Genomic DNA, 23,652 nt, shown 5'->3' with positions numbered 1-23,652 from the left:
CGATGACCGAAGGAGGCGAAGGCGTAGGAAGCGGGCCAGGGAAGGCTGATGGCTGCGACGGCACGTTGGGAGGTGGTGCGGAAGCCTTCCCGCAGGGGAGCGGCCGGCGGCGGCGGCTCAATGGGGCGAAAGGCGCTTGGAGACGCCAACGGAGGACGCGGTCTGACCTCGCCCAGTGAGTGAGGAGCACAGATACACAGTTGAGCCTCCATATGCAGCGGTAGCCTACCGTGCAAGTGGAAAGAAGGAAGGCAGGCAGGCGGGGTCGACTACCTGCGCCGGTTACATAGACCTCCGTTTTTAGGGGATTTTTTTTCCCTCCCGAGGTGGCAGACAAGGGAAGGACTTGTCAGTTGGCAGAAAGGAGTCTGGCCACGTGCTGGAACACACGTTATGCTTTTCCCGTGGCTTTTCTGCTTCGGGGTTTTAAGCCCAGCCCTCCCTGGAACAGATTCCCTGCCACCGAACGGACGGGGAGGCCTGGAAAGGCAGGGAAGCCAGCGGAGATCTAGAGACCCTTCCAGTTACCAAGTGACTGTAACAGTAATAGAGTTGGAAGGGACCTTGGAGGTCATCTAGCCCAACCCCCTGCTCACGCAGGAGACCACTCCTCCCCTCTCATAGTGTGGGTCTTGATGGCACGTGACTCTGAAACATCGGATCTCTAGTTGGATGTTCAGAAGCATTTCCCCTCTGTTTAAAATTGGCTATACTTTTTTTTTACAGATTTGTTCTTTCTACTGTTGAGCCCAATGGTGAGATATTCTGGGATCTGTAGGAGCGTGTAATATACAAGAAGAAACATTGCTCTGTAACAAAAGCACTTTTTTTTCAAAAGCTGGGTCTTTTAATGATGCTAATTTATTTTATGCAGTTTTATTTTTTAGCCATGTACATCATGCATTTATTAAATTAGATAAGTCATTGGAGAAAAGTTTTTAGATTACATACAAAGTTAGTTAACATTAGGTCCCACTTTGTGGCTTAGTTTATGACTAGTTCATTTTTAAAAATGTATTGTGTGTAAATCTAGAAAGTGGGTTAATTCTGTAACTTGTTAAATGTGTTGTATCAACACAGGCCATTTCAGTAGTCAGGCTTCACATGTCTCTCTTCTATTCTCATAGTTCCTCTTGCCACTTCAGAAACTCTCTTTGAACTTGGCTTTGAGAAATCAACAAAGAAGCAGAATAAAGAACAGGTACCTCCACCACCTGGACGCCAGCAGCAGAAAAAGCAAAACCCTGGAAAAAATGCTAAGAAAGGGACAACTGGAGATAGTGGACAGAACAAGCAAATCAAAAACCGGACTCTGGAGGATGCATTGAAAGCAGTCAGTATCATTTTCCCCAAAATTGTCTCTTTTGTATCTTTGTATTATATTGCAAATTAGAGGTTACCTCTGAAACAGAGAAGGTAATGTACTGAAAGTTTATTCTTTATCTAGTAATGTTATTATCTACAAGTCTTTAATTGCAACTATGTACGGTAGAAAGAACAGTAGTTGACCCAAGAATTATTGAATGCAATTATTTGTTGTGCAATTTAAGTTGAACTTAACATCGTTCTTTTTCTGCAGAGGGAAGGTAAATTTTTATCTGGAGTCACTGTATGGTTACCAGTACTTTGTAGCGACTTTTCTTTCTCAGACAAATGTTATTTATTTAGGAAAACTGTAACATTGGGTGTATTTATCTTGTTGTTTTCAGAAGAATCCATTCTCAAACTCAGTCTCACTTTAAACTCCCCTTATTTCTCCCTGGAGTAGGTTACATATTTAAGAGCTGTATCGCTTGCATGCCCCACAGCTGTTTGAAAAGTTGATACCAAACTGTTATGTATAATTAGGACCAAAGAATATTATTATTTATCACATGAAAGGAAATCATAATTAATCTTGTTATAATAATATATACAAATTGTTCTTTGTCCAATTCTTTTTCTTTTAGCTTTATGCTTGTTATAATTCAGAGCTTTTAATAATATTGTAAATATTCATAGGTATCTTTTTTTAGCTTTGTTTTACTTCACCCAGAGTCAGTTGTTTGTGAGATAGGCTGCAGTATAAATATGACAAATAGGGTTAAGTTTAGTTTTTGTTCTTGCCCTGACTTTTTTTAATTATCACCTCCCGATAATATTCAAAGGTCACATATAGTTCTCATTCCATAAAGCAATTCTAGTTGCTGCCAGCTTGCATTATAATTTTAGCTCCCACCCGATCTGCAAATGAGGCTGAGATTAGGTTGACAGTTCTCCCCTTTCCAGTTCTTCACTGTACCTTTTTCTTTTAAATTCCAGCTGGATTTATCAGAACTCCAGAGAGAGCTTGATAAAAGTTTGAACTTGTTCCCAGAGAACCCTTCCGTGTGGGTAAAAGATCTAGCTGGATATTTGAACTACAAGCTGCAGGCCATGAAGAGTGAGCCCACCCTCAGTCAGCACCCTCATGGTTGGTAGCACCAAGGGGATAATGTTGCTGTCATTCAAGAATGGGATTACTGTTATTAGAATAAGCATGCATGTACTAGAGGTAGCCATTTAAATTGTCCTACTTGAGGTTGCCCTTTCTGGGAGCTATTCCTTTATTCAGTCAGATTACTTTAGGCCATATAGAATTATCTTTCATCAGCTTTGTTTGGCTCTCCAGCTCTTAAAAGGACAGCATGGCCATAATAGTTAATGCCTTAGTATACTTGCAATTGAATTATTTTGCCTAGAGGTATATAGAGGAAAGTGGAACACAGAGGTTTTCAAATTGGGGAGGAAAGGGGAGTTGGATGGGGGAACGCCACTTGGTTCACTCTGCCTACATATGTGCTGTTTATGATGAACTGCTGGGGCTGTGATATCTGAGATCAAAACCCTGGGATATGTTAGTGGTCTTTGCACTCGCAGCAACAGCTCATGCAGTGGCCTCAAACCTGCCTTTGAGCGCTATGCAAGGTGACTTGCCCAGGATCAAGGCATTCTTCCAGGTTTTATCTTCTTTCAAGAGAGCTGTTCCTAGGGCTGTTTAATGTGGTTCCAATGATAAATCTGCATGCCCACTCTGGGCAGCCTGAGTGCCAGCTTTACCCCCAAAAAACCCAGGAGGAGCTACCCTTCAAAGAGGAAAAAAGTGAGATTAAATGGAAGCACTTTCAGAGTGCATACTGGCAGTTTTAATTTGGAAGAGGCCCCACAGATACATTATTTTAGGGGGTAAGGGCATCTGCTGTAATTGAACATCTTTTGTCGTTGAAGTGAAAATATTGCACAACTTTCGTTTAGGCCTCTTTCCTCGACTTGTGGTATGATCCTGCTGAAATAGCAACTATACTCACAGGTTCTACTGTAATAATCTGTATTATAACGTCCTAGCACGCTCAGGGATGTGCTGCTCTTTTTCAGAAGTGGCCTCCTGATCATACCCCACCTCGGATGCTTGTTTTAAGCAGATGTATGGAAATGTGGTGGTAGCAGTGCTCTGACCAAATGGATGCTGACTAAAATCTTGATCTTGCTATTTATATTTTTGGCTGCAGACTATCCCTACTGTCTGGTGAATAAAGAACTAAGGAGCATTATCAAGTCCCTACTGTTGAAAGCTGGAGGTGTCCTGGAGCTTTTCTTGGACCATTGTATTTACACAATGTTGCAAGAGTTGGACAAAACTCCTGGTAAGATAAGAGTAAAGTATGGATCAGCTAATATATCTTGGAATCAAAGCTGCTGCCATGTAGGCAGAGGACACTAAGCAAGATTAAGAACAGGATGATGGTTTCTTTTACATGTAGCTAATGGGAGGCAGGTCATTTCTTCAAGAACTTTGCATTTTGAGAATCAGTTGTAAAAGAAATAGAAGCATAAAGTTAACTTCCTAACAAAGAATTAATGGAGGAGGAAAGGGCACAGTGGACCCTTAATTTAATTTAAAGGATGATCTGGGCCCTATAACAAAATAAATTCAGTGGTAAGAAAAGTACGGTTTTACACTTAGGTAAGAACAACCAATATTATATATTATGGTATAGAATAGGAGGTGCCTAGTAAACAATAATTTAAATATCAGCCAGCAGTGTACTGCAGCTGCCAAAAAAGCTATTACAGTCCTAGGCTGCATTAATAGAGGGATAGAATCAAGATCATGTGAAGTATTAGTACCGTTTTATAATGCCTTAGTAAGACCACACTTGGAATTGCATCCAGTTTTGGTCACCATGATACATAGAAAATATTGAGACTCTAGAAAAAGTACAGAGAAGAGCAACAAAGATTATTAGGGGATTGGAGGCTAAAATATATGAAGAACAGTTAAAGGATATGTCTAGTTTAATGAAAAGAAGGACTAGGTGTGACATGGTAGCAATGTTACAGTATTGGAGGGGCTGCCACAAAGAAGAAGGAGTCAAAACTATTTTCAAAAGCACTTGAAGGTAGGACAAGAAGCAAGGGATGGAAACTAATCAAGGAGAGAACTAATCTAGAAATAAGGAGAAATTTTCTGACAGTAAAAACAATTAATCAGTAGAACAGCTTGCCTCCAGAAATTGTCAGTGCTCCATCACTGGAGGTTTTTAAGAGGAGATTGAACAACCATTGTCTGAAATGGTATAGATCTTCTGGCTGAACAGGAGGTTGGACTATAAGACCTCCAAGGTCCCTTCCAACTCTGTTATTTTGTTAAATAAGATTTCACTATTTTTATGACAAATTAATGGAGGAAGAGCGATTGGCAGAAATAGCACATTTCACATATTAGGAAAGCAAGATTCACATCCCAAATTCAGACAGATTTTTTTTATGCAAGACTCAGCATGGGCTATTAGGACTTGATGTCCCAAATTAATATAACTTATATGGCAGTAACCTAATCGCCTTACCTTTCAGGGGAGTCACTGCACAGCTATAGGATCTGCATACAGGCTATATTACTGGACAAACCTAAAGTTGCTACAGCAAACTTGAGCAAGGTAAGTTGACAGGGGGTCTACTTTTCTAAAAAGAAGTTGTAACATATTCAAGATCATCTTTGTAAAATTGAATATTGGAAAACTAATTGCACTGTGGTCCATGGAATGCCAAATGAACTAACCGTTTTATGTCTGAGGATGCCATGTTGGATGAGATCAGTTAGCAAGGAGCCCTGTGAGGCAGAATGCTTTGCGTTCTTTCTTGCTACGAAGGTTACAATAAACTGCCTTTGCCTTTTCTGTTTCAGTATCTTGAGCTGTTGAGATCCCACCAGAATCGACCAGCCAAATGTCTCACCATTATGTGGGCCTTGGGGCAAGCTGGTTTTGCTGACCTTACAGAAGGGCTTAAAGGTGAGAACAACAGGATTTTTATGTTCATTGGGAATGTTTGCTTTTTAATGCCCTGAAATTCATGGCAACCTTTAAAGTTTTAATATTTTTCATATGCCATTATTTTACCACTTGCATTTATGTATTAATGAAAATCCTACTTGCCTACACATTCTTAAAAGTACCTAATGTCAACCGAAATAATAAAAAGCAAAATTGACCATTCAAAAAGAGTCGGGGAATGAAACTTGAGGAATTTTGCATGCTTAATTCAGAGTAAAGAAAAAAAGATTTTCAAACTAGCTAAACTTGTTTTGTAAGTAACATCCAAAAAGGAATCTAATAAATAGCTGAGTTTATAGTCCTCCAAAGAAGTATTCTTCATGTTCATAAACATCTTCCCACACATTGAGTGGGACAATCCTATTGAAGTTTCTCATACATTAGAATAAATGTGGGAAAGTTTTGAGTGTACCATAACTTTGGCCGGTTGAGTCTCATCCCTGTGCTAACTCCTTCAAAAATAGGTACTTCAAGTGCCTCTGCTGAAATAGCGCTATGCTCCACTTTCAGCTTTCACAGGGAAAAAACACGGGAAAAGTTGGTACCTCAATAACAGCTGTTTAAAGGCAGGTCAAGCAGCTTAAATCTGTAACTTTTAGAATTATGCTTGCCTATGTTCTTAGGGGAGCCTTACGCCCAGCAGGAGAAGTGGGAAGAGCAAAGTTGTTCCCGGCAAGTGATAAGACCCTGAAAGTGGAGGTTCGTTCTCTGAGCTTGTAGGTTGGTTTCTGAATGTTTCATTACCAGGCTAGGTAACATCAGCGGAATTTAGAGAATGTCAGTGTTGGTGATAAGATTCTCTTTATGTTCAGCCTCTTTCTTTGGCAAGTAACCTGCTGAATGTGGATGAAGCAGCTGTCTTTGGAAACAGAATTAGTCTATACCCGGGAGGGAAATTGCTTAGGCACATCCCACTGTTTTTCAGTGGACAGTGCTGAATTCCTTCGTGGAGGAATGGAAAGTTATGAGTGCAGCATGTTTCTCCCCCTCCCTCCCCCAAAAAGTACTGTTATGTCCCTTCTTTTCCTAGTGTGGCTTGGCATCATGCTTCCGGTTCTGGGCATCAAATCTCTCTCTCCATATGCCATCAGTTACTTGGATCGGCTGCTGATGTGAGTTCATGTGTAATGGGGAGTGCTGTTATTGGGAAACATTTGTGCATGTTGACTTTGCCATCAGGTTTTTAACCCTTCCGTTTACCATCAGTACCCTAAAAGGGTAGACTATAATTCATAAATCAGTTTAACTTTCCAAGAGGCTTTGCAAACAGCAAAATAACTGAAGAACTGTTAGTCCATGTTTCCTTTCCTTTTTTTAATCTCAAATACAGATTTAAAATAGTGTGTGTTTGAGCTTTTATCAGTTACGGTCCACTTGTTTCTTTTTCCGCCATGTTTTGTCTGTTTTGTCACAGCTTAAATGGCTGTCATCTCTTGCTCTATAGGGAGTTAAGTCTTACTCCTGTACTAGGAGGGCTGGGACAGATTTCATAGATAGAAGTGAATCTTTGTGATGCAAAAGGAAGGAGTCCAGTACTAAAAGCTCTGATAATTCATCTACAGATTATTAAAGCCTTTCTGTATATGTTGTTGGGAATAATTGTGATCATGAGAGAATTTAGATGTGGAAGAAGAATTTGGAATGAGATTCACTTGACGTTGATAGCCAGGAATCTGAGGACAGACTAACCATGCTTTCTCTTTGGCAGGATACATCCTAATTTGACAAAAGGGTTTGGGATGTTAGGGCCCAAAGACTTCTTCCCTCTTTTGGATTTTGCGTTCATGCCCAACAACTCTTTATCCTCCAGGTATGTCAGCCAAAAGGAGAATCATATGCAATCAATCCACCTCTCCTGTCTCAGAAAATATTGCTGTGGGAATGCCTCTTTTATAGATGGAGGAACTTTTTTTTTTTTTTTAATTTGATTTATATGCCGCCCTTCTCCGAAGACTCAGGGCGGCTTACAATGTGCTCAGCAATAGCCTTCATCCTTTTTGTATATTTATACAAAGTCAGCTTATTGCCCCCACAAACTGGGTCCTCATTTCACCTACCTTAGAAAGGATGGAAGGCTGAGTCAACCTTGAGCCTTGGCGAGATTCGAACCCTGCAGTAATTGCAGGCAGCTGGTCTTAATAACCAGCTTTTTTAATAACAGGGTGCCTTAAACCCCTGTACTACCAAGGCTCTTGGGATAACAGTGGGGCCGGGGGGAAAAAATGGGACTGGGGCAAATAATTTCTGGGTCAGGACAACATTTGTCCTATATAGGAGCAGGCATGTATTGCGCCAGCCAACCAGATATGTTATATTATTTATTTAATGAAAGTTGTTCCCTTGTTAGATAAAAAGCCAAAGGAGGAGATGGTAAATGTAAGGTAGAAGTACAGGCAGAAAGGCCACAATATTTGCTCAAATGCAGCAGTAATAAGTAATTAATAAAAGTAACAAAAAGTAAAAAGGACACACGCCCATCATTTTCTGCAGCCACGTGTGTCTGTTTTTTTCTTTTTGATAGTTTTTCCATAGCAAGATTAATTATTCCCGCTTCAGTTTTTGACACACAGAAATTTTGCGTATTATTGTTCAGGGTTTTTTTTTTTAATTGTAAAATATTACAAGCACAAAGGTGGAAGGAGTTGTCAGGTGCCAATAACTTACAATATATTACTGGTGACTTTATAGTCCACCAAACCCGGTACTTTTTACAGTCATTTGTTTCTTCTTGCATTATTCTTATATGAATTTTTAAAAATGGGGTGCAAAGGAAGCATCAGTCACTCCGTTTGTTCTTTAGCACCTGCCTGTTTTCTTCTCCCTCCTTTTCCTGCCCTTGTTTCTATTGCACTAGTTTGTTGACAGGTATTTCTATGCCTTAGACAGTGGAGCACAGTGCTCTAGCACTTGCTCTTGAACACAATTTCTGTAGCCTTAAAAGGGTATTTCTGGAATTCCCCAGCTAACATGGCTGGCTAAGGGAATACTGGGAGCTGAAGTCCACATTTGTTAAAAGTTGCCAAGTTTGAGAAACACTCCCTTAGAAGAATGGAGGCCATGGCATTTTTCCAACATTCCTTCATGTGAGGGAATGATTGCACCATTGTTGAGCACAAAATTTTGGCAGGGTTGATGAACGGGGGAAGGTGCAACAAATGAAGAGTCATTGTAACATCCTTAAGCCCATTATCTGGTTTTTCTTCTTGGTATCTTTGGAACATGTCTGTAGCAGTAATGCACCTTTCTCATTTTGGGACATGGTTGGACTGATATAATTTGCTTTTTTCTTCAGTCTGCAGGAGCAGCTCCGGCAATTGTATCCCCGCCTGAAAGTGTTGGCCTTTGGCGCTAATCCTGAAACTTCCCTGCATACTTATTTCCCTTCCTTCCTCTCCAGAACCATGCCCAGCTGTCCTCATGACATGAAGAAAGAGGTGAGGCTGGGAGGGGGACAGGATCAGAAGGAACAAACATAGTTCTTAAGCAGTCTGATGGGCTGCAACATTTAGCCAACAAATAATCTGCATTAAAAAGTGGCACCCAATTAATTAGGGCACAATAGCGTGTTAACCTGAACCCTTCAGTGTTACATCTCTTCATACAAGGGGCAATCTTTTCCATGACAGAGTGAGCCTTATAAAGAGGAAGTCTGCTATTTCTGCAGAACCAATCCAATCAGAATATTCACTAGGAAGTTCAGAATTGTTGACTTGATCATTTAGATAATCAATTATGTTAGTTCTATTAAGGTGAGTATTTTATTAACATTTGATATCTCCCTGCTTCCCTATCAACTGTATCTGAGTAACTAATCGTAATTGTTTAGATCTGCTTATGTATCTGGTAAATCAGGAAAGAACAAAACTAAAATTATTTGTGATTTGGTAATAGATGAAATAACACATGCTATCCAGCAGTGTAAATGAGCATGGAGACAATCTAATTTTAGTCCATATGAATGACATTATCGGTTCCAGAAATTTTGTCAAAGCTCAACCTTATGCAATCTGTGACCTTGAAAATAGTAACAAGGAATATAATGAATATAGAAATGTAACTTCTATACTAGCTACTTCCCTGTCTTGCAAACTCCCTGGCTGAGCTGAGCTGACCAAATCAAGCTATTAAGGCAAGGTGATTTCAGTATTCCACTTTGAACTTGGTTTGTCTGGTGCAGCTCATACATGCTGTGTTAGATTTAGAATAGCCATGATTCTAGGCCAAACACAGTTGATCTTAGCTCTCATGTGTGTTGCTGGTTACATACTTTTGTTCTTTAGCTGTATCTGGAATAATACTCTGCTGTTGAAACCCTCTGGAATAACCTTATTTTCTTGGACCACTGCTTGGTGAAAGTTGGATTTACACCAGCCCTCTTTACCTGGGTAATAGTTCTTGTATATTACCCCATTCAAATCAACTCAGGGTGGTTCAGAGCAATAAAATAATAAAAACAGCAAAATACTAAAAAAGTAATCAAAACAAATACAAAAATAATTCCAAGATAGCAATCCAACAGCAAAGCAAACATCAGAACCATACGCTCTTTTGTCGGCTTCTCTAGGTAGGCCAGACCAAGAAATCAATTCCACAGGATGGTTAAAACTATTTTTTCTTGAGATTGGCTACAATAACAGAATCTTGCAAGTCTGGTTGTGTTGTACCTCCTCCCTCTTCTCATACTTCAGTGAGTTAGGGAACTGTTTTGTCTGAACTTCTTATGAACTCTTTATCTGCTTTGTTTGTGACTTAGAATATTTTTCACCTCTCGTCACTCCAGTAATAGAATAGTCCACATCATCTTCCTTACTCTGTACATCTGGGTAAATGTTTTTAAGGCCTTCCAGATCAACAGCCATTTCATCCTGCTGGGATTAAGACTGGATTTGTGGTGTTTGTTTGTTTTTTCCTTTTCCAATCCTGATAGCACCAGGGTAGGGAGTTCATCTTATGCTCAAACCAAAGAGGGAGATATATTATCCCACACAAGCAGTTGCCCTCCAGCAGGTTCACATAGATGTTGATAAGGGAGGGAGGGCTGAGTCAAGGACTTTTCTAACCGAACTGTCTGCAAAGTTGACCTTTTCTCCTCTCTCATCATAATCTGGAAAGGAGGAGGCTGATTTACAGAGGAGAAGCCTGACTGCAGCACAGTGTCCCCCATTCCCATCTTTTTAAGGTTTTGAAGATGTGTCTGTCTTAGTTGGCCTACAATATGTAATTCTTTTTTATTTTTATAGCCCACCTTTCATCCAGGAGCTCAAGGTAACACGTTTCCCCTATTTTTTCCCCTGCAAAATAGGTTAGGTTGCGATATTTGCCCAAATTCACCTAGCAAGCTTTCATAGATGTGAGTGAATCTTGCTGTCCCTGCTGCTGCTCAAACACCTTCACTACTATGTTACGCTGGTTTTCATTTTTAATCAAAAATCATTTTATTTTAATGTAGATTTTACAGGTTTTAAAATTCATACAGATGGTTATCCCCTCTTTTGAATCAGAAAGAACCTCAGGGAAGTTCAAGATAAGCTTATAATATGAAATGTTTCATTCATTCATTCATTCCATTCCATTCAATTTCTATGGCCACCCATCTCAGTCAATGACTCTTAACCTTAAATGAAGTCAAGTTGTTCCAGCCAGACTGTTTTATTTACTCAAGTGGTTATGGCTTAAGAGTTCAGGGCTATCTTTTAATTCGAGATGTTCATGGGGCAAGCATCTTTTCTTGGTGTGAAGTATTTGCTGTTCTTTTCAAGCTATGACTGTTTTCTTTCACTGGTAAAATCAAATGGCTCTGTGCTTTGCTCCTTTTATTTCCATAGAGAGTAGATGTGTAAGAATGAGGTGCCTGCAAAAATCGCAGGATGCCTGCACAAACTCCATAGCTGAGTTCTCCTGATTCAAAGAAGTAACATTAAGATACCCATGTCTTTTTCAATGTCCCAAAGGCAGGGAAGTTTTTTTCCATTGAATGGAGAAACTTGATAAATTAAATCTGCTGTCTTGAAACCTGTAATATTATGACTGATCACTGCTGTTTGGAAATGTCCAGTGTCTAATTTTTAGTTCTCTGAGAATTATTCTGATTTGCCTTCTGCAGCTTCTGAACTGTTTGACCCAGTGCCTCAATCTTGATCCTCTCAGTTTCAGTGTCTGGAGACAATTATACATCAAACACCTCCCACAGTCAAGGTAAGAATGAAAAAAGTGCTACTTTGATCACATGAGCAATTCAGCCATGTTGTATTTTGCATGTTATAAAGCTAATTTGCCCTAATAAACAATGGTTCATCATTCACATATTCAGTGGGGAGGGAGGCAGGGAGGAGATAGAAAAATCCTATCACATAATACTGTTAGATCTGCTTGCTGAATGGATTAGGATAATACACTGCAATGTAAATTAATACGGTGGGTTGATTTAACACTGTGCCACAAAATCAAAATTAATCAAGATAAAATCAAATTGTATGATAAGCAACTGCCAGCTATTAGCTGACTTAATCATTCGTTAAGATGCATAGCAAGTTCTTCCTTTTCATATACAGTTGTAAATGGGCCTCCACTGTTTCCACACTTTTTCTGTTCCAATATCTGAGTTTAGGAGATAGAGTTCTTTAAAACACCTCACTGTTAATATGTTTGCTTCGTTTTTTCAGCTTGCTCCTGAATCACTTTTTGGAGACCTGGGGCAACACTACCAAAAAGGTTTGTGTCTCTTTTTTCCCCCAAGGAATAGATTTTTCATGGGAGACTTGAGTAAGCAAAGTCAGAGAAGCGTAATAAATATCAAGAGAATATATATATGTGCACCTGAAGGGCAGATTGATTCAATGCAAAGGAAGTTATTATTTTAACATACCAGGAAGTATTTGTTGAGATACTAAAATTTAGTATGGTGTTTTACGTATGGCTAAAACAGATTAGAAAATGAAAAGATATATTCTCCATAGTTTGTGACTGAACTGAACTGAAGGAATTCTGTTTGTGCCCACTTGTGAATGTGACTCACAGACACTAAAATCAAACAAAGTGATGAATCTTGAAAGCTTTATGCAGATGAGCTTTAATGAAAATACATGTTTGTTTCTTTATTATCTATCTAATTTATATAGCCTCCCATCTCACCAAAGGTGACTCAGAGAGGTGCATAACAATCAAAGACAGCAACAGATATAAAAATAACAGACATTAAAAAAAAATATAAAAATAAATATTATAAAAAGCAAATAAACGCTAGGCAAAGGGAGGACTGATTGCTTCTGGACTTTACTGGACTTTTTGTTTCCTAGGTGCGAAAATCTTTACAGGAGACAGTTCATTCATTCAGTGTCATAAATGAAGAGCTGGCTATGAAAGGACCAAACAATGTTCAGGATGTAGCAGCTTGTAGAGCTGCATGCAAGGTAATTTATTTGCTTATGGAATGGCACACGAGTTAGCAAACCTATAGGATGCTTATTTGCTTCATTCTGCTTTACAGCACTGCTTCTTTGGTTCTGTTCTTTAGAACCTGCTGCTCAAGATGAAAGCCAGTGAGTTTCGTTGGCCATGGCTGATTTTAGTCCTCCTGATAGTTACTGCTGGATTCCTGACATATGATATCAAGACTCATGGCTCCTTCCAAGGTTAGGATTTGTTTCTGGAGGCATGTGAGATGGTGCTTCTTTTCTCCCCATAATAAGATTGAAAAATACATGGGCTTCACTGTAATGAAAATTTTTCGTCCATTGTTTTGTTTTGTTTTGCAGCTTCTGCCTCTGCACATGTCCTTCGTTCTTCTGGCATCCTGTCTGCAACTGAGCAAGCCTGGGACAAAGTTTCCCATTTCTCTATAAAAGGTTACAGGTTGGTAATATGTTTTAGCTGTTTTAGCAAAGGGAGCACTTTTTAAAAGAGCATCCAGAAGAGAGATCTGTATTGTATTCAGAACCACAGACAATTGAGAGATGATTCCATCTGGCTGGGTGACGCCTTTGAAGGAATTTCTTTTTCAAGGCAAAACCTCATTCCATCCCCCTTAATCTCCCTGCAGCTGGCTAGAAGCAAATATACCAATCTACTACTCCCAAGTGGCAACAGTGCTCGGACCCAATTTGGAGCTGGCCTGGACCAAGACAAATGAAACTGCTATCTACATCTCTGGGAAGTGCTCTGCTCATTTAGCCTGGCTCAGCAACAACCTCCTTAGGCTCAGTGAATGGGTAAGAATGTTGCTGCTTTTGGCTGGACAGCCAAGCTTTGTTAGGCAGAAGTTGAAAATTAGGAGTTGAGAATGGGGGAGAAATGTATAGTTTTTAATGTCCAGATGCACCGAGGATTTCAGAAATTAGGAAGGAAAACGACAAAAACCACATAGAGACCAAATGGCAAAAACCACATAGAAGACAAAGAGGAAGCATCAGGGGCAGCAATGAAGAGTCCGTTGTCATGCCTATTCCTGACAGAGAGGAGTTACAACCTTCCATGATTCCATTCCTTTTGCAAAGAAATGTCTTGAAGGGAATGTTGGTGTCTTTGTCCTCCTCTCTCTCTGGATGGGATAACTTGCATGTTATGTTATATCTTTCTCTGTTTTATGTCCCCAGAGTGTTGGCCGCTAATAATATTGACTGAAAATGATGGAATTTATAGTATAGCACTTCTTGTGGACATTAGGTTGTGGTTGATTTGTATTTTATTGTTATACTGCCAACGGATATTGGACACAATAACCATCTGTTGTTGGTTGCTCTTTGTCATTGGCATAGAAATCTAAACAATGGCCTTTGAGCAGCCTGTTGAACAATAGGAACTTGGCACATGGTCATTTTCAAACTTACCAAGTGATGAGTATTTTAGTAGCATGTTAAACCAGTGAGGAGCTAGTCGATTAGAAGCCTATCCTGTAAACGGCTCCACTGAGCATCTTTATTTTCTCTGTAGCTTCAGACACAGCTGCCAGATTCTGTGCTGCATGCTGTTGAGTACCTCAGAGAATTACTGCTGTTCCTCATGCGAAACTGCTTTCTGCCTGCTGTGGACTATATTGCTGTGTCATTGGACGGAGCCTGGAAAATGTGGTTAGCTTTCTGCAAGTATGTATTGCCTACGTGTCTTTGGGCCCCGGGCAGAACTGAATTTAATTCACTTTGGCATGGTTAATTATATGTTTGCTAAAGCTAAATAGGAATACAAGAATATTAAAGTCTGTATGCATATGCTGAAAGAGAACTATGAGGATCCCCAATTAGAGGACTATCTGCTTAGTGATGCACAAGACAGACCCTCAATGTATCCCAAAAGAAGCACTGAAAAAAGGGCAGTTGAGGAGAAACAGCAGATTGATTATAGCTATAATATGATGGTGACTAGTGAACTCTGAATGCACTTAATGTGCACAGGTTCATGAGTTTCTTGTTACAGAACTTGAACACAAAGTGTGGATTTAGTAAAATAATCTGGTACCCTGTACATTCCCATGTTTAATTATTTAACGTATCCTAGCTTCTAAGGCTAGGGGTTGGCAAAGTTTGGAGATGTGTGGGCAGGGCCTCAAAAGCTGATTTTAATTCTCTGGAATGGCAATTATTAGAGGTGGCCTTCAGTTTTTCTTTGCATTGTCATGAGAGGAATTTCCTTGTCATGAGAGGAATAAATGGTGCAAAAAGAACATAAAGAAACAGATTTGCATTGTTTTCTGTCTCTGTGTCATCAATCTGTTTAGCCATATGGATTAGTAAAGTTGAGCTTCTGGCCTGCTAATTTATCAGGATGGTACACAGACATTCCATATTGGCTTGTGGGCACATAATCTCACTTTGTTTAGTAGGGGGGTGAATTTATAGTCCTCCAAATGTTAAATTCTCAATACTTATTAGTCCTAACCAACATTGCTCATGGTAAAAACAGTTGGGAGATGGAATCCAATGTCAACTAAAAGTCTGCAGATTACCACCTCCCCCACGGCCCCCCACCCTGGTTAAGGTAACAATATGTTTCTTTTAATTATAGTACAGAATAGCTGTTAGAAATGAAGGATTTTCTGATTTCAGGTTTAATTAGCATTAGGGGCAGTTAAAAAGAAATTGCTCTTTCTCTTGATGGTTGGCAGTGAGCTTGATGTGTTTTCTGCCTAAACTGGCAAAACTTAGATCACTATTAGAGAGCCAGTTTGGTCCAGTGGTTAAAGCACCAGACTAAAAACTAGGAGACTGACTTTTAATTCCATTTTAGGCATGAAAGCCAGCTGGGTAACTTTGGGCTAGTCACTCTCTCTCAGACTCAACTCACTTTACAGGAGTGTTGTTATAGGGAAAATAAGAGGAAGACATATTAGATATGTTTGCCACCTTGAATTATTTATAAAAATAATAAAGATGTGATTTTTAAAAATCTTTAAAAATTACTTAAGAAAGCCTAGAGCTATTTTATCCTTTCCTCTGATCTGGAGGAACCAAAACTGTAAAGTATAACTGAAGAGTCAGCTGCTTATACTAAAAAAAGTTACCAAAAATAGTCATTAACTGAAATATGAGGCCCAGGTTTACTCTCCACCCTAAGGAGGGAACAAGCCATGCTTGCTGTGTTCCAGGCAATATTAAGAATATTGAACCCAGTTTTCCTTCAGGCAGAGGTGGAAGCATTGTTCCAATTATAAAAAGAATACGAATTATGTCAGAAGTTAAGGAAACCACATGGTAGAAACAATGTCATTGCAGGTATTCCAATAGGAAATAGTAATTCTGGATTATCTTGGCTGAGTCATGCCTTCTTTTAGGAGGGGTTGTGGAACAAAATCTGGCTACTGAGAAGATGACAGGACCAAAGTGTACATTTCTGAGGAAGGCTCCCCATCTCTATCTTAAAATATAGGGTTTTTGTATGCTTGCAGCAATCTAATATACAGGTTGTGGAATTCATGGAGCATCTAAATTTCACCTTACTTTCAGTTAAGTCAATATCAGCAGTTATCTCAGTTCTTTGAATGGCTCATGCTATGTCTCTGTAGCCTCCAATCATTTTTTATTTCTTCTTCTAGTGGTGAAGGGTCCTGGACCTGCTTGAAAATTCATCTGACCAACCTCATCCAATCTTCTTGGACATACCTGCAGGATACAACTGTGGCCATTAAGGACTGGGCCGTTTCCATCATCTCTAGGCACTAGCAGTGATCCTAGCCTCAGAAGCTGAAAATGAAATTTAGGCTATTGCTCTCTGGATGGCTAAAGCGGGATGTACCAATTTGCTTATTCTTTAGTCTAACCATCAAAACAAAGAACAGCACAACTTTGACTTGTTGCAGAAGCCCAGAGCTTCCCAGACCAGATGTCTCCAAGCTCCCAATTTGCTGTGCTGTCAGGCTTGTTCTCAGCTGAGCTCCCAGGCAGCTGTTGGCAGGCTGTTTCCTTGATATGACTGCCCCAGGCTACAATGGTAATAACAATCTTTAAGAGAGCAAGGTGTATTCCAGTAATGGTTTTGGAAAAGCACTTCCTATTTCAGTAATATCTCAAATAAATTGGTTGCTGGGTCAGTGACTTCCTACCACTTTATATATGGAGCTCTTCCTTTTATTCTTACCTTTTATCATAAATGTGCCCCCTGAAGTTTTGAGCCAGTCCTACAGTCTGGTTCTCAAAGTGAATGCTACCTTATTGGTTTACTTCCCATCTTTATTGGATCTGAGATATTTCTGGTACATTTCCCAAGGTTGTACTATTACCACTTCTCAAAGCAATTAATATGTTGATTTCTTTATACCAAAAGCAAAGGGTCCTGGCCTTTCCCCCAAAATGTGTTTGCCTTACTGTATAATGGAACAGATTATGCAAACTGGGATGGGTACTTCGCTTTGGAATACACATCTACTGATGTGGAGAGAGAGGGGCTTTTCTTCTCTTGGGAGCCACATTCCTCTCAGAATGTGTAGCAGTCTGAAATGGATGAAGTTTTAGTAGTAGACCTAGAGATGAACATGGACGGGCCATTTGTTATCTTTTGACAACACTTAACTTCTGGCTTTGTGTCTCTATCCCCATTCCCAAACAAGACAGATTATTCTTGCAAGAAATCTGGATGAGGTACAGTAAATCATTCAACTGTAAGCTGCCCTGAGCCTCCGGAAAAAGGCGGCATATAAATCGAACCAATAAAATAAATAAATAAATAAACTGAGGTATGAATTCTGAGGTGTATGGAGGCTGAGGGCCAGATATTCCTCATCTCCTGGTCTTAGTTGAAACTAAAAAAAAGAAGGAATTGATCAGCTAGGTCAGTCTCCCAGACAGTCTATGAGTGGCATTTTGTTATGCTCACTCCTTCTCCAATGCTTTGTTTTGCTGTAGTCTCTTCACCTGAATCAGTGGCTTGGAAATGCCATTTTAGCTTTGAAGTAGGATCTATCCTATACACCCTACTCTGCCCTAAATATCTTGACGAGCCATTGACGCTCTTTCAGCTGAGAGGTTTGATATGTCTGTATGTGTGAAAGTATGCAATGGGGAAATAATAGGTTAGATATTGGTTCTTTTTGGCCTGTTGCTCCTACCTACCAGTTAGTATATCTTTCCTGAACTGGTTATCCTCTGGATGTACTGATACAGACTTCCCATTGTCTAGAATAGAGGAGCATCTTTTTTGGATGAAGGGCCAAAGCCTTTGAACCCTGAGTGGTGTTCCAAAAAATACTCCAGACCAGGACAAAGAAGTGATGCCACCAAGGCAAAGACACTGGTTTTATTTAGCTATACTTAATATGTCAGCTCGTATATTTAGTAACTTTATTATTTTTAATGTGTTTTAGGGACTACAATCCCCAAGGTTTCTGAGACCCATGAATCAATTGGTTGTATATTTCTAGTCTAAATATGTTGACTGGAGCTGTAATCAAATACCTTATATCTGGGATGCACAAAGAAAAGCTGGTTGTGCATTTATACTTCAATCGTAAAAGTGAGTCAGCTGTAAAAGTGAGTCCTGTGCAGCACCTATCTCCCTTTAGCTCAGCAAGCTTATAATGGTGGACCTGGTCATGACAATTGTGTGAGGCTCTTGTCATGTACAATAAAGGACAGTGTATTTGGTTACATTACTTGCTTTCATGTTTGTCTATGCCATCTGCCCCTTTCAAAATGTCTTATAAGTCTATATTAAAATTTCTCACTGCCTTGACATTCTTATGAAAAGGGTAAATTCTGGTATCGGGCCAAATAAAAGCTACAGTGTAAAGCACATGTGTTATTCATTTTATTTCTTCCATACACAAGGCACAAGCAGCTAGTTATAGGAATTGTTGTACTGGCTATGATCATCCCCAGAAGAAAGGGCATTGCAGCAAGTCTTTGCCAAGGTCCATCCACATTCAAGGGGAAAAGAAAAAAGTAGACATGCATAAAGATAAATACTAGGACTGATAAATATAGATGGGCTCCCACAGAACTGGAAAATCTGTGCAGGTCTAACCAGGAAGCAGCATGAGATAGGTTCTCTGGCCTGGTCTTTATATAATGTGCATAAATTAACTGGGAGTTGACGGCAAAATGCTAAGCAGCCTCCTTCCTGCTGGATTGAAAATGATCGCTCAGTGAGGTGGGGCAACCTAAAAAAGTTAGGTTTAATTGAAGTTAATTGCTGGTATCCATGCTGTAGTTTCTATTGTGATAAGAATTAATGTTAACCTAAGAACAAATTTAGGAGTGCCAGATGTAACAGCAACCATGACTCTGATCTCTAGTGGGTCTGAAGTTACTATTTGGCCCAGTGCTGGTCTAAATTAGAAGTTGGGCTAGAGCTTTGGCCTGGAAAAGTTTGATGACAGTAGACAACAGAGAACTACTGAGCATATGATAAAATAACAAAATGGCTGAGGTACTCCTTGTGTAAGATGGGCAATATTTTATTTTTATTATTTTATTAATCAAATTTCTATACCGCCCTACTCCCGAAGGACTCAGGGCGGTGAACAGCCAAGATAAAATACAGATAATCCAAATATTAAAAAAGTCCCTTAAAATTATTAAATATTTCGGCCGAAACACAGATTAAAACACCCAATTTATAAAATCACAAATTAAAAAATTTAAAAAATTTAAAAGATGGGGAGTTAGGCCAGGCCAGCTTGCTGAAATAGAAAAGTTTTGAGAGCACGGCGAAACGTGCGCAGGTCCGGGATCTTCCGTATCTCTGGGGGGAGCTCGTTCCAGATGGTAGGTGCCCCCACAGAGAAGGCTCTCCCCCTGGGGGCCGCCAGTCGACACTGTTTGGCCGACGGCACCCTGAGGAGCCCCTCTCTATGGGAGGGTACTGGTCGGTGAGAGGCTATTGGTAGCAGAAGGCAGTCTCGTAGATACCCCGGTCCGATGCCATGGAGCGCTCTAAAGGTGGTAACCAAAACCTTGAAGCGCACCCGGAAGACCACCGGGAGCCAGTGCAGCTCGCGCAGGAGGGGAGTCACATGGGAGCGCCACGTCGCTCCCATAACCACCCGCGCGGCCGCATTCTGGACCAGCTGGAGCCTCTGGGTGCTCCTCAAGGGGAGCCCCATGTAGAGAGCATTGCAGTAGTCCAAGCGGGAAGTAACAAGAGCATGAGTGACCGTATTTAACGAGTCCCGATCCAGAAAGGGACGCAACTGGCAAATCAGGCGGACCTGATAAAAAGTCCCCCTGGCCACGGCCATCATATAAGTTATAATATAAGTTGCACGAGTGACTCATCTTGCTTTAAATGCAACCCCAAAATATTTGAAGGTGCTATATTATTTAGTTGTTGATAGTTCACCTATGGGCTGTGGGTCTTTTAGAAAAAAATCTTGAGGCTTTTTGATAATTGATCATCTGTTCCTCTTGGCAATGTTGAAGCAAAAAAGTGAATGCCTCTTCAGACATGCCTTAAGAATAGAGTTAAGAGGATCATCTCCCTATAGCAAAATTGGGAGATGTCTTTTTGTCAATTTAGGGTCACAAATGTGCATTGTCTTGGATCAAAAATATAGAAGTTGAACAAGAGTTGGAAGTAGTATACAGTATTTTAAGTGGAGAACTGTCCTGATCTGCAAGGAAGATCCCTCAGGCAGCAATAAATAGCAGAAAACATTTAGCAATTGTTGAGTTATTCAACTTGGACCATAATAAACTCTGCTATACTGAACCAGAAGCCACCCTGAAATTAATAAAGATGCATAAAAGTGACCCGTCTGAAACGAATTGGTCTACCTGATCTAAAACCAGCTTGTTCTTCCTTTAGGATGTTCTCTTGGATAATCCAGTCCTTCAACATTGTAGTTGGAGCAGGACATCATTTTACTAGTGATGACATGACCTATGGTCATTATTTACTTCTCCCTTTTCTGCAGAGCTATGCAATTTACATTTTACGGAGAAAAAAATCTCAATGCTGTTCTTGCTGGAGGAAGAGAGACCTGCAGTAGCATCCATGTGCATGAGAACCAAAATACTGTTGTGCGTTTTAGAACCTTTAACACACGGGTGCCAAACTCATGGCATCACATTACCATCATGTGATATATCACGACATTTTTTCCCTTCACGGAGCTGGGGTGGGCGTGACCATGTGACGCATTTGGCCCCGCCAGTTTGACACCCCTGCTTTAACAGAATAACACTACTGGAAGGTACCTTAGATATCTTCTAGTCCTAGCCCCTGCTCGACCAGGAAACCCCATACCATTCAGGACAAATGGCTGTCCAATTTTCTTTAAAATCTTCAGTGATGGATCACCCACTTGTGGAGGCAAGCTGTTCCACTGATTAATTGTTCTCACTGACAGGAAATTTCCTCTTACTTCTGGGTTGTATCTCTTCTTGATAAGTCTCCATCCATTAGTTCTCCTGCCCTCAGATGTTTTGGGGAGTAAGTTGACCCCTCTTCTCTGTGACAGTCCCTCAAATATTGGAAGGCTGCTATTGTCGCTTCTTGTCCTCTTTGTTAGATAGTCATACCCTCTTCCTACAATGATTCATATATTTTAGCCTCCAGTCCCTAAATCATATTTGTTGCTCTTTTCTAGACTCTTTCCAGAGTCTCAACATCTTTTTGTATTGTGTGGACCAGAACTGGATGTACTATTCCAAGTGTGATCTTACCAAAGCAATATAAAATGGTATTCACATGATCTTGATACTATTCCCCTCTGGATGCAGCCTAGGACTGCATGGCTTTTTTGGCTGCTGCACACATTGCTGACTCATACTTAAAAAGGTTGTCCACTAGGACTTTTAGAACCCTCTCACAGTTTGCTATAAAGTCAGGTACCACTTTCTCTATACCTGTGCATTTGGTTTTTCTTGCCTAAAAACTTACTTTTCTCATCACTGAATTGCATTTTGTTGGATAGAGCCCAATGTTCAAGTTTGTCAAGATCCTTCTGGACCTTGAGCCTATCTTTGGCTATACCCCACCCTCCAAGCTTGGTGTTGTGTACAAATTTGATGAGTTCCCCTTCTCTCACCTCATCTAAATCATTTGGACTAAGACCTTGGAGAATGTCACCGCATGCTTCCCTCCAGGTATATGTATTTCCTTTGAGGATTACATGTTGAGTCTGGTTGATTAGCCAATTACAAATCTATCTGGTGATGATGCTGTCTATCCTGTATTTTTTTATCTTACCAAGAAATAGGTTATGGTCTACGCTGTCAAATGTCTTACTAAAGTCCAAGTACACAATGTCCAGAGCATTTCACTGGTTCAATAATTTAGTCATTTTGTCAAAGAATGCAATGAGGCTTGCCTGGCTGATTTGTTTTTGACAAACCCATGCTGGCTTCTATAATAGATTTGATTGTTTCTAGATGTTTACAGCTCTTTTGCTTGGTTAACTTTTCTAGGTATTGATGTCAGACTGATTGGTCTGTAGTTTTTTGGATTATCTTTTTTCCTCTTTTTTGAAGATGGGAACCACATCAAGCTCTTTTCCAGTCCTTAGGTAATTTCCTGGTGCTCCAGGATCTTTGAAAGATATGGTTCAGTGGTTCCAAGATCACATCTGCTAGCTCCTTCAGCACTCTGGAATGTAATCCATCTGGTTTCGTTGATTTGTACTCATCTAGAGTGGATAGGTGTTGTCTTTCCACTTTCCTGCCTATTTTAACTTGCAGTCCTATCCTAATCTGTCTTTTACAATACTGCTTTTGATAGGTTGGACTATTTTTTCCTTTAGTCTGAGCACCTTCCAGAATTGGTCCCATCCGTCTCCCAATTCTAGCAGACAACAGCTACTGTGCTATGTATGAACTGCAGGAATCTGAATGAATGATGGATGGCACCATTTTTCTATATTGTTTTGCTGCCATCTAGTAATTATTCAGCTGGTTTGCAGGTCAGCTACTGTAGCCCAAACAGTGCACAAAGTGCAATCTTTTTGTCACAGATCATTACTTTTGTGCAGTGGTGGGATTCAAATAATTTAACAACCGGTTCTGTGCCCTAATGATTTCTTCCAACAACCAGTTCACCAAACTGCTCAGAAAGTTAACAACCGGTTCTCCCGAAGTGGTGTGAACTGGCTGAATCCCACCACTGCTTTTGTGGTTTTCTGGGTGCAAGTAGTCTTACAGTTTGAGTTCTAGCAGTTTCTTGTTTGGGTACCTCAGTGTGCAGCCTTGTCCAACTGTTCCTAAATGTAAGAGTTTGGGCTCATTTACTTGAGAAATATTTGTGCTACTCCCTCCAGACTCCAAATATTGGCAATATCTTCCTTTTTCGCCAATTGGAGCAGCTTAATTATAGATCTCCAAAAAGGAACAAAGCTTGCCAAAAACCAAACCATAATTCTGAATTATGTATATAAAAAATCCTTACAATGGAAGTGTTTCATGATTATAGTTTCTTACTAAGAGAAAAAGGGACTTATAACAACAGGGGGATTAGCTCAAATGGTAGAGCGCTCGCTTAGCATGCGAGAGGTAGCGGGATCGATGCCCGCATCCTCCACTTCCAATTTTGATGCTGTCTAAAGGGAAATCCCCATAAAAAAAAATTGCCTCAAGGTTTTGAGCCAACGTCTTCCCCCTTATTAATGGTGTAAATCTTTTTTATTACAGCTTTTTACTGTGTTCTCCGATCCTGTTCCCAAAGGGACAACGCTTTTCGAGGACGAGGATGGGAGGGCTATGGAAACAATCAGCTCTAAGGCACATCCACCGCACCGAACGGGAGGGATTCCAACGAACGAGCGACATTTCAGAAGGCAAAGAGGAGGAGGAGGAGGATTGCAGCCTGAGGCAACTTTTAAAATCCTGGACATCTTCCTTGAGCGATCCAGGAGGTCAATCAATCCCTCGGGGCTTGTTTTGGC

At 40.2% G+C, this 23,652-nt stretch overlaps 1 protein-coding gene and 1 non-coding gene across 2 annotated transcripts; both read left to right on the top strand.

Annotated features, from left to right (window-relative positions):
• TMEM214 (transmembrane protein 214) lies at window positions 1-18,566 on the top strand. The gene is made up of 17 exons (XM_070932172.1): window positions 1-175; window positions 1,128-1,333; window positions 2,302-2,452; window positions 3,528-3,662; window positions 4,873-4,955; window positions 5,204-5,309; window positions 6,382-6,463; window positions 7,060-7,161; window positions 8,644-8,785; window positions 11,455-11,546; window positions 12,014-12,062; window positions 12,647-12,760; window positions 12,865-12,982; window positions 13,106-13,202; window positions 13,390-13,558; window positions 14,280-14,431; window positions 16,375-18,566. Exons 1-17 carry the CDS (start codon window positions 49-51, stop codon window positions 16,499-16,501), a joined length of 2,052 nt encoding a protein of 683 aa, XP_070788273.1. The 5' UTR covers window positions 1-48; the 3' UTR covers window positions 16,502-18,566.
• A 4,649-nt stretch (window positions 18,567-23,215) lies between these two features.
• On the top strand, window positions 23,216-23,288 carry TRNAA-AGC (transfer RNA alanine (anticodon AGC)). Its single transcript has one exon. It is a non-coding gene; the product is annotated as a tRNA-Ala (tRNA).
• The last annotated feature ends 364 nt before the right edge of the window (window positions 23,289-23,652 follow it).

Source organism: Pituophis catenifer, unplaced genomic scaffold (genome assembly GCF_029215685.1).
Source record: "Pituophis catenifer annectens isolate HBS135680 unplaced genomic scaffold, rPitCat1.0.hap2 SCAF_1, whole genome shotgun sequence".
NCBI lineage: Eukaryota > Metazoa > Chordata > Lepidosauria > Squamata > Colubridae > Pituophis > Pituophis catenifer.
Note: the sequence above shows the minus strand (reverse complement) of the source record. Positions and strands in the feature narration are given on the sequence as shown.